The 18,528-nt window shown below is 40.1% G+C and overlaps 1 protein-coding gene across 1 annotated transcript in view; it reads right to left on the bottom strand.

Annotated features, from left to right (window-relative positions):
* Positions 1-9,363: 9,363 nt before the first annotated feature.
* The window catches only part of LOC124291233 (ankyrin repeat and IBR domain-containing protein 1-like), a 32,384-nt gene continuing 23,219 nt past the window's right edge, over positions 9,364-18,528 (bottom strand). Inside the window, 6 exon segments of the mRNA XM_046728177.1 lie at positions 9,364-11,693; positions 11,696-11,862; positions 13,118-13,281; positions 14,216-14,336; positions 15,067-15,195; positions 16,591-16,762. Of these exon segments, the coding sequence (XP_046584133.1) occupies positions 10,551-11,693; positions 11,696-11,862; positions 13,118-13,281; positions 14,216-14,336; positions 15,067-15,195; positions 16,591-16,762 (1,896 nt within the window). The 3' untranslated portion in view covers positions 9,364-10,550.

The following is an 18,528-nucleotide window of genomic DNA, read 5'->3' as shown; positions in this document are numbered from 1 at the left end:
CAGTCGTAGTGCTACGATCGCTTTGGGAAAAGGAATCCTGTGCCCTGTTCCACTAAGTAAACGTAGCACTAAGATAATCGTAACTCCCATGGTTTAACATAGACTTGCGACAGTCGTAGCGCTACGATCGCTTTGGGAAAAGGAATCCTGTGCCCTGTTCCACTAAGTAAACGTAGCACTAAGATAATCGCAACTCTCATGCTTTAACATAGACTTACAGTCGGCACTAAGATAAAAAGGAATCCTGTGCCCTGTTCCACTAAGTAAACGTTAAGATAATAAGCTCTCATGCCTTAACATAGACGTCAAGTGCTACGATTGGTTTGAGAAAAGGAATTCTGTGCCCTTTTCCACAAAGTAAACGTAGCACTAAGATAATCGCAACTCCGATGCTTTAACATAGACTTACGACACAGTCGTAGCGCTACGATCGCTTTGAGAAAAGGAATCCTGTGCCCTGTTCCACTAAGTAAACGTAGCACTAAGATGATCGTAACTCCCATGGTTTAACATAGACTTGCGACAGTCGTAGCGCTACGATCGCTTTGAGAAAAGGAATCCTGTGCCCTGTTCCACTAAGTAAATGTAGCACTAAGATAATCGCAACTCTCATGCTTTAACATAGACTTACGACAGTCAACGTAGAGCTAAGATTGCTTTGAGGAAAGGGACCCTGATGATCCCTGTCAAAAGTTGAGCTGTATATATCATGTCATTTACCTATGTGACCTCAGAAGAGTCTGTCTAATTTGTGCCATTTATATTCACTCCATAGATAACTGTTCTACCTGAACTTCTAAAGTAACAGCATCATGAGAATATACACATACAGAACGATTTTACACCTATGAATGAAAAGGACCCAGTGATCATGTTGTCTGTGACCATTCTTGTGTTTTCACAATTAAGTGAAAGATAGTCCAGAATATTAGTTTCAGTGTCTATACTTCCATATCTGGTTTGTATAACACTGCACTTGGGGTACTTACATGAGGAACATTTTTTCAGTAGTTCGAGAAATATATTTTTCATGATTTGCCAATCTGCATTGATGGCTTTTTTGTCTTTCTTGTTTGTAAAGCAACGTATAGCTATGTCATATGTCACATCAGTGCAGTGTTGCCTAATTGTTAGAGTTGACATTTTCATGCGCTTTGAGCAAGCACCTTGTGGATGGATACAGCACTTTATAAATACTCATCATTATTATTATTATTATTATGTCCCGAGACATGTTTCATGTCTTCAGCAATAGCTTGTTATGTGACCAACAGACATATTCTATATTTCCTTACATGACAAAAGAACTAGGTAAATTACAGAATCTTCTAGTAATGAAGAACACTAACAGATTTATGCCTGGTGAATTAACATAGAAAGTCCCCTGCCAAAGTCGGAAACTCACTCGGGACAGATCATCTGGAATTCCTTGTAGCTTATTTTCATTCTGCCAAGGGACACAAGTCATGTGTTACTGGCAGAGCTAAGGGACACTACTCTAGTTAGTGCCAATTAAACTTCTGCGTACAAAGAGGATGAACTATTCCGATGATTTTAGTCCCTGCAAGGTAAATGAATCAGTATTCTTGTGTTATTAAATGTGTCAGATCAGAGTTGCATGGGGTTGGCCCTTGTTTCTTCACATTTTTAAGTTGTAAAGATAATTTTTCCGCCAACAAGTCTGTATAATTTAATGTTAATCAACATAATCATAAACAGTGAAGGCACAGTTCTGTGCATATATAATTAAACTTTGTCAATTGTAACAGACATCTCTTACAGGCTTGTGCTGTGCCCTGTGTGAAGAATCATTTTTTAGCTGATAACTGTACCGAGAATAACCTTTTTATCATACACTAAACCATACCTAACTACGAGACTGGTCTTTCTACATACCACAAGATCAGAAAAGATATATTTTAAAACTTACAACTCTGATATAACACCTTTAAGAACCTCAATAATTATTTATGTTCAAAAATATAGAAAAACAATGCTGCCAGATTTCTGTACAAAGTGAATAATGTCATGAGACCAACAAGGAACTTGGAACGTCTACCTCCATTAATATATGTTGTCAGCGTACATTGCTTTGCAAATCTCAATTTCTGGCATAGGAATCACACAACCATGTCATAACAACAAATATTTTATATTTCAACTTCATTTCACCAAACAGTACTATCTGGATACTATTCATAAATAAAATCAGATAAAAAATGACATATCATCCAACATATAGTGTGTTTTATATGTAAACCCCAATTGCAAATTCTCAGAAAACATCCAAAATGAATATTTTCTTCACCTTTTCCTGCAATCAGCCTCTGAAATGAACTATACCTGAACGTTATATATGCATGATAATTATTATTATTATTATTGATTACTTTATCAGCAACACAACAAACCTTGCTACAGTAGTTAGGCAGCAGTTCATTGGGCAAATGCTCCACGCTGCATGTATAAATATACATGATCCACAAACAATACATATACACATAATAATAATTATCATTATTATACAAGCCAATGAATACACGAATAGTGACTACAAAATCACAAAGTGAGTAGCTACAGCTTCATGAATGAACCAACTATTTTCCACACACTACATATGCACATGAACTTTGAACTAATTACTATGAATATTGTAACTGATAATGGTCTTTTGGTTAAAAGGTGAAACAATTATAGAAATGCCTATTTTCAAAACTAAACATTTTTGTGAAAGATGTATTTTGAAGGTTTTGTTTGAGTTGTTGTTTAATGCCCCTCTCAGCAATATTCCAGCTATATGGTGGCGGTCTGTAAACAATCAAATCTGGACCAGACAATCCAGTGATCATGAGCATCAATGTACACAATTGGGATATGATGACATAAGTCAACCAAGTCAGCGAGCTTGACCACCTGATCCCTTCAGTAGCCTCTTACGACAAGCATGGGGATTTATTTTGTATATCCAATTCACGAATAAGGATATTTTCATAAATTGAATGAGGTATCAGTGAGTGTTTGGGATTCCAGGTTAGAGTGAGTGAGTTGAGTTTTACGCCGACTCAGCAATATTCCAGCTATATGGTGGCAGTCTGTAAATAATCACGTCTGGACCAGACAATCCAGTGACCAATAACATGAGCATCGATCTGCGCAGTTGGGAACTGATGGCGTGTCAACAAAGTCAGTGAGCCTGACCACCCAATCCTGTTAGTCGCCTCTTACGACAAGCATGGGTTACTGAAGATCAATATTCTAACCCGGACCTTCACGGGTGATTCCAGGTTAGAAGTGATCCCAAGCAACATTTACAGGTCATAAGCAGAACATAACGATTTGGGTGTCATCTAACCCAGACGGCATGGTGCATTGCTCACAGTATCAACCACTGAATTGTCTGGTACACACTCAGTTACATAGAAATTTCGGTCATCTACCTGTTCTAGTGTAGCATTAAACTATAAACAATGCACATTGTTTTAAAACTTGGAGATTTTCAGTCTTCAAAACATTACTATTTGGTCTGAGCTTTTCAATTTGACTTCATGCTAATTGTCAATAAACAACCACGTCCACTGGACCCAAACAAAGAATTAAACCGATGGTTTTTTTTTATATGTTCTATGAAAGAACAAAGTCTTCTGAGAAGTAAAGTTGGTAATCACTGTTAATGTAAAATTATCTAACGTCTTACACTTATCATTCGTACCAGCATTTATATCACCACAATAAACAGATCAATACATAAAAATGGTTTATAGCATAAATAAATCGAGATACACAAGACTATTTCTTTCTTTTATTTCAAAAGACCCGAGCTAATTGGCCTGCAAAATTCAGTAGAGCTTTAAACAGATGAAGTCACTTGAGAAAAATACCGCTTTGAAAAATTTACCTGTTGTATCACATTTTCAGTGAACGTACTACTGTGGTGTTGGCAATCGTAAAATCATATTTGGGTTGAACCCAGACACAAACCCATTCTCTCCACGTTCTCCAGGGTACATATCATAAACCAAAACGGATATTATACCCTGTATTACAGAGGATGAGTTCTCCAGGGTACATATCATAACCCTGTGGTGATATTATACCCTGTATTACAGAGGATGAGTTCTCCAGGGTACATATCATAACCCTTGGTGATATCATACCCTGGATTACAGAGGATGAGTTCTCCAGGGTACATTTCATAACTCTATGGTGATATCATACCCCAGATTACAGAAGATGAGTACTCCAGGGTACATATCATAACTCTATGGTGATATCATATCCTGGATTACAGAGGATGACTTCTCAATGATGTATTCTGTTTTCACACTTTTCAAATGTATTTGTGCATGTAATGTGCAGAAAATAGTCACACTTCATTTGGCTTATGCTTTCAGAATAAATACAACAAAAACATCAACAACACAATTATCCTTGACTGAGACTAACATTGTACACAACGTACCTCTAACATCATCACATCGGAGGTGATCAGTTCAAATTTACATCCAAGAACAGCCATCTAGCCACACTGATAAATACATTGCTTTCACTTAAAAGAACAAAACAAACAAACAAACAAACAAACAAACACAAACTATTCTTAATGTCTTAATTTGTCACAGGACATGCTCTCTTTTTTAATGACAGGCCACATTTTTGTCTTACTTGCAAGTCCATCGTGTTAAAGTAAATTAAAAAAATGATACAAAAATATAATGTGACATTTATTATAGTTGCTTTGTCAAATTATTTATTCCCTTTTGTCTACTTAAATATAACCTTCTGCCTCTTGAAATACAGACCAAAAAGAAATAAAACAAGAATCAAAGGACATATCTGCCCTTAACACTATTAACACAGATAATTATTTTATGACAAAATGCTGAGTTTGTACATTCAATGTCTGGCATCTAACTGAACACATTAAACAACTTCTGTAGACTTTATCCAGTTTGATAATCACAGGAATAACTGCTACACATCAACCTCTCTACCTTTGGATACATATACAGGTATACAATATAAGTTCATGTCCAACGTCTGGAGCATTTCATTCATACAGCTGTGTACACGATCTTGAAAGACTGAAGATATTTTGTTCATGGAAGATTATTTGCCCGACATGTCTAGACTATGAATACAAATCTCTGTTACGTGGAGGGATGATTCCTCGTTCTGGACAGATGTACAGGGAATCAACTCCCAACTAAATGCCCTTGTTGGGAAATGTGATTAAAATACATTATTTTGTTAGGGACTAATCATCCAAAACTGAGAGAGTTAATATTTTCAGTATATTAGTAGATCAAAAACCTCTGACATACGTCCTTGTTTAAATGAGTGGTTTCTTAGAAGCTATAAAATCCTTAATTGTAGGGGTATCTTAACATCAGGCTCAGTAAAATAATGTTTAACTAAAGCTGCTTCCACTTCTTCATCTACAATGCCCTAAAACCGGACTATTACATTATATAAACTGCAAATATTCTACATCCAGTTTGGGAATTAGGACTTTCTTTTGCTGCAACTGATTATCGACCTTGAAGCAGGTGGAGATAAATCCGTCATCTATCCAGATGACAAATACCATTGCCATGATGAAAGGCTTGGGTCTGGTAGTATGTAAACAGACACGTCAAAATGATAAGCTGTTTACTCTGAACAGAAATCTATGGATAACTTGACTTTGAAATAAACTTTGTTATTCATAATGATATATTTCAAAGTGAATTTTCCAAGATCATATTTACGCATGTCACTCAATATATATGTAGGACTCAGATCTGTGGCGGGTCTCTAATCTATGGCGGGTTTCCTAATCCGTGGCAGGTTCGATTGTTAATGTACATGATGTCATCGCGTAATGACGTCATAATCGCTAACCGTTCCCGACGTTATTCGACACTAGCCGTTCGTGGCGATAGTAATCTCAGGAGAAATCTGCAAAGCTAAGAAAATGGAAACCATAGAAAATGATGGTTTTGCAATTGTGGAGCCACCTACAAAGAAGAAGAAATCCGTATCAAAAGAACCCAATGCAGAAACATTTAGGAAAGACATGGAAAAAATATGTGAGATTACAAAACTGAAAATGCTGAATCCGAAATGGGGAAGTGTAAAGATTTGCAAGATTAGCATGGCCTAAATTTTCAAAGCTCTTTTAATTCTATGATAGTCGTAAAAACATTAGCAATATCGAAAGACGATCTTAGTGCTAACAGAGCTTCGAAAATCTAGGCCCAGGGGTATCAGTAAATGCTCTAGTATCAGTAAGTTAGAAACACATAAATGAAATGCCATAAACCCCTATTGTACCGAGGTGAAATGCTCTAATGACGATGTGTAGGAAATCCGCCACAGATTAGGGTAGGTACGGCAACTAGCCATGGATTTGAAAGTCTGCCATGGATTTGGAAATCCACCACGGATTTGAGGCCTGCCATGGATCCGAGTCCTACATATATAATCAAAACAAGTTATAACCACCAGATTTTTTCATGTTCCAATGTACTGTCTCAATGTTATCTCTCACTGAGACCCAGACTAATCTATTGCCAGTTTGTATATTGTTAAGCTTCAGCTTTAGTATTCCTCTTCATGTCTTCTACCAAAGCACTGTCAATTCTTTCTTAAGCACTCCTCTTCATTTCTTCATCACCTACCAATTCATATGGCTGCTTTTGGATGAAGATGCTTCTTAAACCAGACCATGAAGGAAAGGTTAGAATTGTTCTTCAGCATCCAATGTCATGAGAGGCATCTAGAGGGATCAGGTGGTCAGACTCACCCACTTGAGACATGTCATCGTATCCCAGTTGCTTTGGTTGACTTGTCGCTTTTCGTCTTGACTTGTTATAGACTGCTGTAACTTGCTGGAAATTTGCCGCAGGACGAAACAAACAAAAACAACAACGTTCAACCAAGCATTCGGCTTGGTTCCAGCAAGAGAAACACCAACAGGCTGTCTGGCCAATGAGTGCTTCCATTACATCGTAACAACAGCAAGATGTCTCACGTAACATGCGCAAAAACCTTGCAGAAATCTACTTCACATGTTACTTTGATACATACCAGTGTCACATTGGCCTTATTTCATTGAATGACTTAAAAATCGAATTATCCGTTTAACTCTGAAGTCTCAAAATAATTCCCAATGCATCTTTTTACATGTACGTGTTCCTGCAGAGTGCTCTTCTTAAAGAAATCGGTAAATTCTACTCATTGAACTTTCCTCCCAGCTTCATCAGGTGATGTGAGGATAACTAACACTACACTGGGTTTTAGTTAACCTGGGACAGATAACACTACCATAGCACACAGACAAGGCCTAGGTTTTGTGCAAGAGGCAGTGTGTGAAATAGCCACCGGCCTGCTAGCCTGTGGCTAGTAAAAAACATCTAGACGGGCCAGTAAATCTCTTACAGTCACTGGCCTGACTGGCTAGTGAATTTTCATGAGGTTATTTCGTAAATATATCTATCCCTCCGACTTGTTAAGTTATAATACAAGATTATTGCCTGATAAAAATGTTCATCATATTAGCAGTTTAATGATGAAACTCATGTCATGCCAACAATATCTTATTCTCATCTATTTTTGCAATCTTTTGCCTCGTTTCTACATTCAAATTTTGGGCTAGTGAATTATTTTGTGGGCTAGTAACTTTCAGGCACAGCTAGCCCGATTGGCTAGCAAAATTTGGAAACTATTTTGCACACTGACAAGAGGACGCTGTATAATCTTCCTGCTGCACTGTGGACCCACTAGTTAACAGAAGAAAGGTATTCTATCGTGTACTACTTATATACCACTTCTAAAAAAACATCAGGTCAGGTCAATAATATTCTTTTCAAAGTACCTAAGTAGTCACTAAATAAAAGATAGTTGATACAAAACTTACTACCAATTTTACTTCAAACTCAAGAATTCAAAGATATCCTTTTTGTCAACCATAACTTGTAATGATTATTACTAACATAATTTGCTACAATTTGTTACAAGACTACCTCTCACTGGCCAATCCAGGGGGATCAGGAAGCAGAGAATGGTCTCCACTTCTACAGTCCTAAAGCGGCCTTCACACGTCAAACACATGTTGTCAAACTCGAGTTTGAGAGTGTGAACATTCCAACAACTCGCCACCACCACCAATTTCAGAGTTGTCAAACTGTTGTCGAGAAATAGGATCAGTCTCTATTCTCACCAACTTTTCCATCAAACTTTCGGTGTTGTGAAGTGTTGTCAAACTCATGTTGTTCAGAAACAACCAATCGCAGTCAACAAAATTGTCACGTGACTGCACCGATAGGGCCATGGCGCTCAAATGACACGAAAGTTTAACAACATGTGTTGTCAAACCTTAGTTTGCCAACTTTTAAGATTTTAACATGTGTTGTCAGGCTTTAGTTTACCCTGTGAAGGCCGCTTTACTACCTTATCGTTTGGACAGTTGCAGCAAAAATTGGTCTATGTTATTGTCCTATAGAGTGAAGATGGGCTAAACATCTCTTTGATAGTATTCCAGTTATGTAACGGCACGTCAAATAAAGTGATTGGGTATCAAAGTTTGTTGCGGACATCCGTGATTCTGAAAACATCTGCATCCTCGGCACATATCCATGACATCACATGACATGGCGAGGATGGAGCGTCAAAATCTGAGAGAACACTAACGAATATAGTAAACATGAGCACAAAGTGGCTGACAGTAGATTTATATATTTTCTTACAACAATATCAACACCTATATACATATATCATGATTATATAGTTTGATAAATTACAAAACTGTGGATAGTAGCACTTTGGTTCTATGGAACCTACGAAACTATAAACATAACATTAAACATGTTAAACCATGTTAAAGATGTTTCCCAAAACAAAACAAAAATATCCTTCATAGCCACACATAACACATTCTCTTCCCACAGAGGTTACTCTTGTCATATCTTCCTACGTAACCTCTGTTCTAATACGGCCCTTTCATGGTGTGAGCGTTTAAGACTCATGATTGGAGGCAATCAGATTTAGTTGTGCAATCAGCGACGTTGTTTCAAAAGTGATCATTCGCAAGGCCTCGGTAATTTCCGTATACTTCGAGAAAACTAAACCTCTTCCCCTGCGCGATGCGCAAACGTTTCTTCTAGACAGAACTCAGTCATGTTATGGCGGATCAGTGGCGTCTCCATCGCCCTCGTTGACAACGGACAAGCTAGCCATTAAACGTCTTGTGTGTAACATCAACACAAGTCCCCGGCAGATGGGGAATATTTGTGGCCTCACATTTGCTTGTGTTAGTCAAATTGAATCTAAGTCGATGTAACACGTTCTGATTGGATAGAAAGAAGGGAGATAATTCGTGTTGCGATCTTTTGCCGCTAGGTGATTTTACGAGAACCCGGAAATATGGCTGTATTAGAACAGAGGTTCGTAGGAAGATATGACAAGTAACCTCTGTGGGAAGAGAATGCACATAACATTACTTCCCATTTCTTTTGGAATAATGCCTGTCCATACAAACTGCCTTCACGTTAGAAGTAACCATTTTTAAAAAACTTCTACGGGTAAACATTCAACTCCAAAATGTTAAATTTACTTTTCAAATGAACTTGATGAAGGCCCCATAACATAATATAGATTTATGAAATCCATATAAAACCAGAATATGCTGATATGTATCCTTCTCATGGGCATTAATACTACGACCTTTGGCCCTCAACATGTATGTTAACAAAGCAACATCTCACCAATTTTAAACTGTGACAGTTCTTATAATCACTACCAATCATTCTCAAAAAACTCGCGCAGTTACACAAAATAGAAATATTCCTCTGAACTGTTATTTCTACAACAAGAAACAAATCAAACAATATTTGTCAAAAAAATTGCATATCAAAATTCACATACTTTTCCAAAGGCATACACAGCGTTCACACATTTTGTTACTCCCAAGTATAATATATATGCTTTGTGCAAAATCCCCTACTAAGCACACTTATGAGTCCACCAGCCTCTGCTCAAGCAACGATCACACTAGTATTATAATAAACTCTTATAGTACACAGCAAGCACTCTCCTCATGGAGTTGAGAGATGACTGGATGATCAGGCCATATTTCTTGTTTACCTCTCCAGGCTGGTACTATGTCATCTCCACTCACCTGGTTTAAATATTATTTTAAATACTTTCTTGAGCAGAATGTCAGTTGCTAGTTTTGACTCTCAGCTGTGTAAATATAATGACAATAAATAAAGCTCTTGCTGGCAAATATCCCTTTGATTTTCAAATATTGTGAAACAAGATCATCTCAAAAGAGAATCCAGAAAATTCTGTCAAACTTAGTTTGATACATGTTAACATTACATGTGTACAGTAATTTGTAATTTCTCGAAAAACTTGTTATTGGATACATTTTGTTAAGATTATGAAATGATTCCTGTACATAATATGATCAGAACACCATGACTCATTCATCACTTCGGTCATTATTATTTGCTTTTGAAATATCAAAGAAACATATCCTGATCACTGTTCTCCAAAAATCCAACTGCCCGTCACACATAGAAAGACTGTCTCTCCCTCCTCTTATTCTTACTCTTCCTCTTCACCTTCTTCTCCTCCCTGGCAGAGTCAACAATCACAATCCCAGTATCATCAGCGCTTCCACCAGCAGCTTCAATGTCACCAGATGTCACAGATAAATCCTCTTGCACATCACTTACATCACCAAGGCAACCAACATTGCCGGAACACACATCTGCCTGGTCCATGTGACCTTGGTCTTTATCCAAAACGCTCCCGACATCTTCACTCCCCACTGTTTCCCCCATTGCATCCTCCCCATGTGTGTCCTCTTCACCCCCCATCCCGCTGCTGTCACCCTCGTACATCCGGTCAATGTCCTCGATCTCCATGTGCATGTCCTCCGACATCTGAAGCAGGTTCTCGGCCATCTCCAGCAATGACACATGGCCTGAGTCCCCGTAGCTGGTGTCTGGTGTCTCTTCCGGCACCTGACACACCTCATTCAATGCAATCTCAATGTCTGCCTCGCTGAGTTCAGGCAGGTCCACCTTGTTACCCAACAGTTCTGCCTCGGAGGGAGACTTCACCAAGTCATCAAACCCTGAAGCTATAATCTCATCCAGTTCTGAGGCCAAGTTAGAATGAATGTCAGCCTCAGTGAACAGATCTTCTGGTGGTGAGAGGGGTGTGTCTTTGCTGTCATCCGTATGACTGTACGTGTCTGATGGGGTCCTTAGAGCTAAATGATCAGTTTCGTAATCCACTGGTGTAATCTGATCACTTGATATAGATTGTATGGCAGCCCGTGGGCGCCACAACTGGGTAGATAAGGCAGATTTTTCTGATGATGGGCTGTTCAGCACATAAGAGCAGTCATCTTCAGAAGGTGTGTTCGCTGCAAAAAGCTTGCCACCATTACCTTGTGATTGAGAACAAGCAGCCTTGCTCTCCTGTTTTTGAAACAGAGCAGCAAAATCCTTTGAAAGAAAGTCTTTGGTTTTATCATCATCTGTAGAATGGATATTGGACACTGAAAGATCCTTGATTGCACCGAAAGTATTGCTTTCAAGGCTGAGAAGATTGAATCCTCTCGGGTTGTCTGGGGCTGCATAAGCTCCCAGGCTCTCAACACACTTATCACAAGCACAGGTCGGCGTGTGAGGGTTGGTGAGCCATGTGCCACGCCTCTGTACAAGTCCTCCACGCTCTTGTTTGGCACCCTCGGTACCAGGGTTGATGTAGTCTCATCAAAATGAGACTGGCTACATTTCCGTTTGTGCAGTCCAATCTTACCATCTCCCTTCTGAACATCCACCTTGAGGATATCGTCTGAGTCACTCTCTGCAATATCAGGGAAATATTTTAAGATTGTGATGATTCAACCATCAGTAAAGCCATTAATTCTGATATAAAGTCCATGGTGACATCATCTGCGGCCCTGCTCTATGAAGTGATCTCACAACCATGACTCTCTTATTTTAACACAGGCTATTTCCACTGACAACCTATTTTCTTTTAAGTGAAAGATTGTGATACTTCAACCATCAGTAAAGCCATTAATTCTACTCTATTAACCTCTATTTTCTTTCAAGTGAAATAATTTTAATACAGGCTGCCCTTGTTACAGGCCACTCAAGGATCTACAGTGTACATAATTCTCAAGTCAAAAAGAGGAATACAGTCACGCCGCGCCATCAGAACAGACTCTATTAGTCTGGTACCCCATAATCAGATTCCAACGCCATCATCAATTATCTGTAACGGACTGACTGACTGACTGACTGACTGAGTTTGGCCTTAGCACGCATTGCTTTTGCAATATTCCAGCAACATCACACTTTGTGTTAATTTGAGCAAAAGGACACCAGAAATGGGCTTAATAAACACATTGTACTTTTGTCTCCAGTGTGGGGATTCAACCCGGTGGTGTCTGGGCAGCAAACTAACATTTGTTATAAAAAACGGCACTGTACATTAACATTTTTAACACATCCTAAAAAATATTTGTCATCTGCTACCTCATGACCAAAAATCCTGATATCTGTTATCTGCTACCTCATGACCAAAAATCCTGATATCTGTTATCTGCTACCTCATGACCAAAGATCCTGATATCTGTTATCTGCTATCTCATGACCAAAAATCCTGATATTTGTCATCTGCTACCTCATGACCAAAAATCCTGATATCTGTTATCTGCTATCTCATGACCAAAAATCCTGATATTTGTCATCTGCTACCTCATGACCAAAATCCTGATATCTGTTATCTGCTACCTCATGACCAAAAATCCTGCCTCAAAACATTATACTTTCCTCCACGTACATAATGAAAAAAAACAAGGCCCTTTTGAGTGTTCACATCTCATTTCTTGATGTATGGCACTATGTACATTGTCCAACCACACATTCATGCTTTATTCGAATCATATCCATTGACAGTTAATGTCACCGACACCTTCAAAGATTTGTTTAACAAAATATAAAAAGATAAATATAGGCCTACCATTGTATTTTGAAACATAAAGACGAACATCCAGTTATTAAATTACAGTGATAATCATATTACATCTGATGACAGATGTTGACCCACTGACCTTTAGGTATCGTGGATGATATTTCCAGAACCCTCTGCAGCTCCTGGTCAAGCTCCTCCATCGGGGTCAGCCCCTTCTTTTTGGGCATGGTGTCGGAGTTGGATCGGGGTCGACCGGAGTTGACCGGTGACTTCTTGAAGGAAAGTCTCTCCATATGCTGGTCACTGTATACAGAAGTCAGACAACATGTTATTGTTCATGTACGGAGCAAGAGAGAGGAGAAAGGGTTTGAGGGGGATATTGGGATGAGGAATGGGCCAGGTTTTGCTGATGTTGATTTTTATGGAGTGGCAAGTACAATAAGAATGACCCCCATATGATTTATGTGACATAATTTATGTAAGTGACACCCCACCTCCCCCAAGCATGTCTCGTACAAAATCAGACCCCCCTCTTCCGATAATTTTTAAGCATAACTTTTATAATATTTAATATGTACAAAATTGCTGCCTCCTCCTCCCTCCCCCATAGTACATGTGTACAAAATTGATGACCCACCACCCCAACCCTACCTCCAATCCAACCTTACAATCATTATCAAACCCCCATCCCCACCCCAAAGCCGTAAATTACGAACAGTCCCTAATTAGATTTACATCACTTACAGACTAACTTCCAAACTTGAAATGAGTTGATGGTGGCAAGAAATCTTAATGCAACGAGCCGATTAGAATTTAAACAAAAGGAATCTGATTATGAGGTGAGGTGAGGTTAAATTGAGCTTAACGTCGTGCCTGAGAATATTTCGCTCATATGACGAAGTGCATGCGTGTGTATGTGTATGTGCGGCTGCGTGTTCTAGCCCAGACTTAAGCTGGTTTTATAGTGCTAGCCCACTGAGATACCATGCCGCAGTGAAGCATGAATACCCCACTCAGACACATTATACTGACTCCAAGCCGACCAGTCCTTGTTGTACCCATTAATGCCGAGCGCCAGGCAGGGACCAACAAGTACCATATTTTAACGTCTTTTGGTATGACGCGGTCGGGGATAGAACCTACGACCTTCCGCTCTCTGGGCGGACGCTCTAACCACTACACCACGCAGGCGGTTATCTGATTATGAAGATAAGGTGACCTATGGTGATAAACTCACACGTTAGCCTCTGTGTCGGGCACATGGATGAGTCCACTCTCCCTCAGGTACTGGAGCCGGGACATCTCCAGGGCTCGAAGCAGATCCATGTGTTCATCTAGGATCACCTCTGGAATGTCCTCTGTAACAGATCAATGATTGTGGTCCCAGATGCAGATGTTGCAGGAATAAACGATAAATGTATCTCATATGGTTACGTATATCAATACAGGCTTGGGTGCATCATGCATCATATTGAAGGTATTGTATCAAGACGCATCAGGGTTTCCACGAACAGCTTCAACCTAACAAGTATCTGCACAGAAGTGGGTTTGATTTATTTATGTGTTTTCTTATCATATAAGCTACCTGAGTGAGTGAGTATGGTTTTACGCCACTTTTAGAAATATTCCACCAATATCATGGCAGGGGACACCAGAAATGGGCTTCACACATTGTACCTATGTGGGAATAGAACCTTGGTCTTCGGGATGACGAGCAGACACTTTAACCACTAGGCTACCCCACCGCCCCAATAAGCTAACTGTAAAACAGACTTGACAAATACAAATAAACTGACTGACTGACTGAGTTTGGTTTTACGCCACTTTTAGCAATATTCCAGCAACATCACGGCGGGGGACACCAGAAATGGGCTTCACTCATTGTACCCATGTGGGGATTTGAACCCGGTCTTGTATACCACCACTCTAACCGCCCCAATACAAATAAACATCAAAGTCATTCTATATGTTTTCTTATTTGCCTGTGTGAAAGACGTCTACAGTACGAAAACAATTGATCCATCTCTCAGTAAATGAATGTATGCTACAAAATAGAGATAATATTTGGATGTTACCACGGTTACTCACCCTGGTGTTCCTGCTCCACCTTCTCCTCCTGGTCCCTCCTCAAACAGCTCAGACTGCAGTAGTCGTGAACGTCCCCAGTGCGGGGGTTGGGGGCACGGGGGCGGCTGCACCCAGGGCGACAACATTTGCCTACAAATAGAGGCATGGTGTGTATGTGCCAATCACAAATTTCACATAGCATTCGTGAGTTAAGTCAATTGAACGTCAAAAGCAGCAATGCTTACAATAAGTAGGTGAGTGAGTATAGTTTTAAGCCACTTTTCGCAATATCCCAGCAGTATCACGGGTGGGGACTGGGCTTACAATAAAGTCTTGACATAGCTGTCTGCAGTGTCATTCTTATTAAAAAGATACTTAGTGAGTTTAAATACACCACTTTTTTAGTTTTGGGTTGTGTCATAACTGGAGTTAAAATTGGAAACAGACTGGGGATCAGCAGATCCTGGCATCATTTCACTCCAGTGGGAGGAGTGAGAGGCAACTAACGGGATCGGGTGGTCAGGCTTGCTGACTTGGTTGACACATGTCATCATATCCCAATTGCGTAGATCGATGCTCATACTGTTGATCACTGGATTGCCAGGTCCAGACTCGATTATTTACAAACCACCACCATATAGCTGGAATATTGCTGAATGTAGTGTTAAACTAAACTCACTCACTCACTCACTCACACAGTGGGAGGAACTGTGAGCCCCATACGCCTAAGATATTTGATTATAGTTACATTCCCTGATAACCCGTGAATATCCGGGTTAGAATTGATCATGTTTGTCATAAGATGCATGTCATTGTATCCCAATTGTGTAGATCGATGCTCATTATATCAACCACTGGATTGTCTATACCCAAGATTCCAGTGACTGACTTCATGAGTATCACACCAAACAATTGGGATACAACATGTCATCACCAATCCTGACAACCTGATCCATTTAAGGCCTCTTACAACCATCAAAGTTGATGGGATCCTATATTCATAATCGGGGCGGTGGGGTAGCGTAGTGGTTCAAGCGTTCGTTCATCACGCCGAAGACCCGGGTTCGATTCCCCACATGGGTACAATATGTGAAGCCCATTTCTGGTGTCCCCCGCCGTGATATAGCTGGAATATTGCTAAAAGCGGAGTAAAACTAACTCACTCACTCACTCACTATATTCATAATCTGAATCTCCACCAGTGAGTGAGTGAGTGAGTGAGTTAGTTTAGTTTTACGCCGCACTCAGCAATATTACAGCTATATGGCGGTGGTCTGTAAATAATCGAGTCTGGACCAGACAATCCAGTGATCAACAGCATGAGCATCGATCTGCGCCAATTGGGAACCGATGACATGTGTCAACCAAGTCGAGCCTGACCACCCGATCCCGTTAGTCGCCTTTTACGACAAGCATAGTCGCCTTTTATGACAAGAATGGGTTGCTGAAGACCTATTCTACCCCGGATCTTCACGGGTCTCTCCACCAGTGACCCTATTATACCCTATTGTGGATGATCATAATGCAAAGAAAGGATGATGTTACCATATGTTCTGAGGGCGGAGACAGATATGTCAGAGTCAGAATCATCACTGTCCTCTGCCGGCCACTCCAGGTAGGCCATGACGTTGGTGTGTCGACCTGAGGAGTCCTTGATCCAGGGGTTTGCTGGATCCACTTCCTGTATGGAGGCTAGAATGGCCTTGCGGAGGTCCTCCTGCAAAGCACAGTAATAATGGGTTATGAATACATGAATAATCCATGATGGAATTTAAGTAAGACAGCTTTCAGTAAGGGAATGTCAGGGTTAGGGTCAGGTCACATCATGTGAGGTCATGAAGTCAGGTCACAATTTCAGGTCAGGTCAGGTCATGTCATGATGACAGGTTATGCCATGATGACAGGTAATGTCAGCTCATGAAGTCATGTCATGATAACAGGTCATATCAGCTCATCAGGTCATATCATGATAACAGGTCATATCAGCTCATTAAGTCATGTCATGATAACAGGTCATATCAGCTCATTAAGTCATGTGGGGCGGTGGGGAAGCCAAGTGGTTATGGCGTTCTCGTCACGCCCAAGACCTGCGTTCGATTCCCCACATGGGCACAATGTGTGAAGCCCATTTCTGGTGTCCCCCGCCATGATATTGCTGGAAAATTGCTTAAAGCGGCGTAAAACCCAACGAACTCACTCATTAAGTCATGTCATGATGACAGGTCACATCAGCTCATGAGGTCATATCATGATGTCAGGCCATAACATCTCAAGAGGTCATGTCATGATGTCAGGCCATATCATCTCAAGAGGTCATATCATGATGTCAGGTCATACCAGCTCATGAGGTCATGTCATGATGTCAGGTCATATCATCTCAAGAAGTCATGTCATGATGTCAGGTCATACCAGCTCATGAGGTCATGTCATGATGTCAGGTCATATCATCTCAAGAGGTCATGTCATGATGTCAGGTCATATAATCTCATGAGGTCATGTCATGATGTTAGGTCATACCAGCTCAAGAGGTCATGTCATGATGTCAGGCCATATCATCTCAAGAAGTCATATCATGATGTCAGGTCATATCATCTCAAGAGGTCATGTCATGATGTCAGGTCATATCAGCTCATGAGGTCATATCATGATGTCAGGCCATATCATCTCAAGAGGTCATGTCATGATGTCAGGTCATATCATCTCATGAGGTCAGGTCATGATGTCAGGTCATGATGTCAGGTCATACCAGCTCATGAGGTCATGTCATGATGTCAGGTCATATCATCTCAAGAGGTGATGTCATGATGTCAGGTCATATCAGCTCAAGAGGTCATGTCATGATGTCAGGCCATATCATCTCAAGAAGTCATATCATGATGTCAGGCAATATCATCTCAAGAGGTCATGTCATGATGTCAGGTCATATCATCTCAAGAGGTCATGTCATGATGTCAGGTCATATCAGCTCAAGAGGTCATATCATGATGTCAGGCCATATCATCTCAAGAGGTCATGTCATGTCATGATGTCTAGTCATATCATCTCAAGAGGTCATATCATGATGTCAGGTCATATCAGCTCATGAGGTCATATCATGATGTCAGGTCATATCATCTCAAGAGGTCATATCATGATGTCAGGTCATATCAGCTCATGAGGTCATATCATGATGTCAGGCCATATCATCTCAAGAGGTCATGTCATGATGTCAGGTCATATCAGCTCATGAGGTCATGTCATGTCATGATGTCAGGTCATATCATCTCAAGAGGTCATGTCATGATGTCAGGCTCATATCACCTCATGAGGTCATGAGGTCATGTCATAACAGTCATGATGTCTGGCAAATATCATAACAGCTTACTGAACCTGAACAACATCCAAAACACTACTATGGCAAATATAGCAGTATGATATAATTATACAGAATGACTTCTTGTCAAACTTTAACGTTTTCCCTATGACAACCCCCTACGTCACAAA

The sequence above is a fragment of the Haliotis rubra genome, unplaced genomic scaffold (assembly GCF_003918875.1).
Source record: "Haliotis rubra isolate DU_JTF1 unplaced genomic scaffold, ASM391887v1 Scf487, whole genome shotgun sequence".
In the NCBI taxonomy this organism is placed as follows: domain Eukaryota; kingdom Metazoa; phylum Mollusca; class Gastropoda; order Lepetellida; family Haliotidae; genus Haliotis; species Haliotis rubra.
This window is presented reverse-complemented; position numbering and strand designations above follow the sequence as displayed.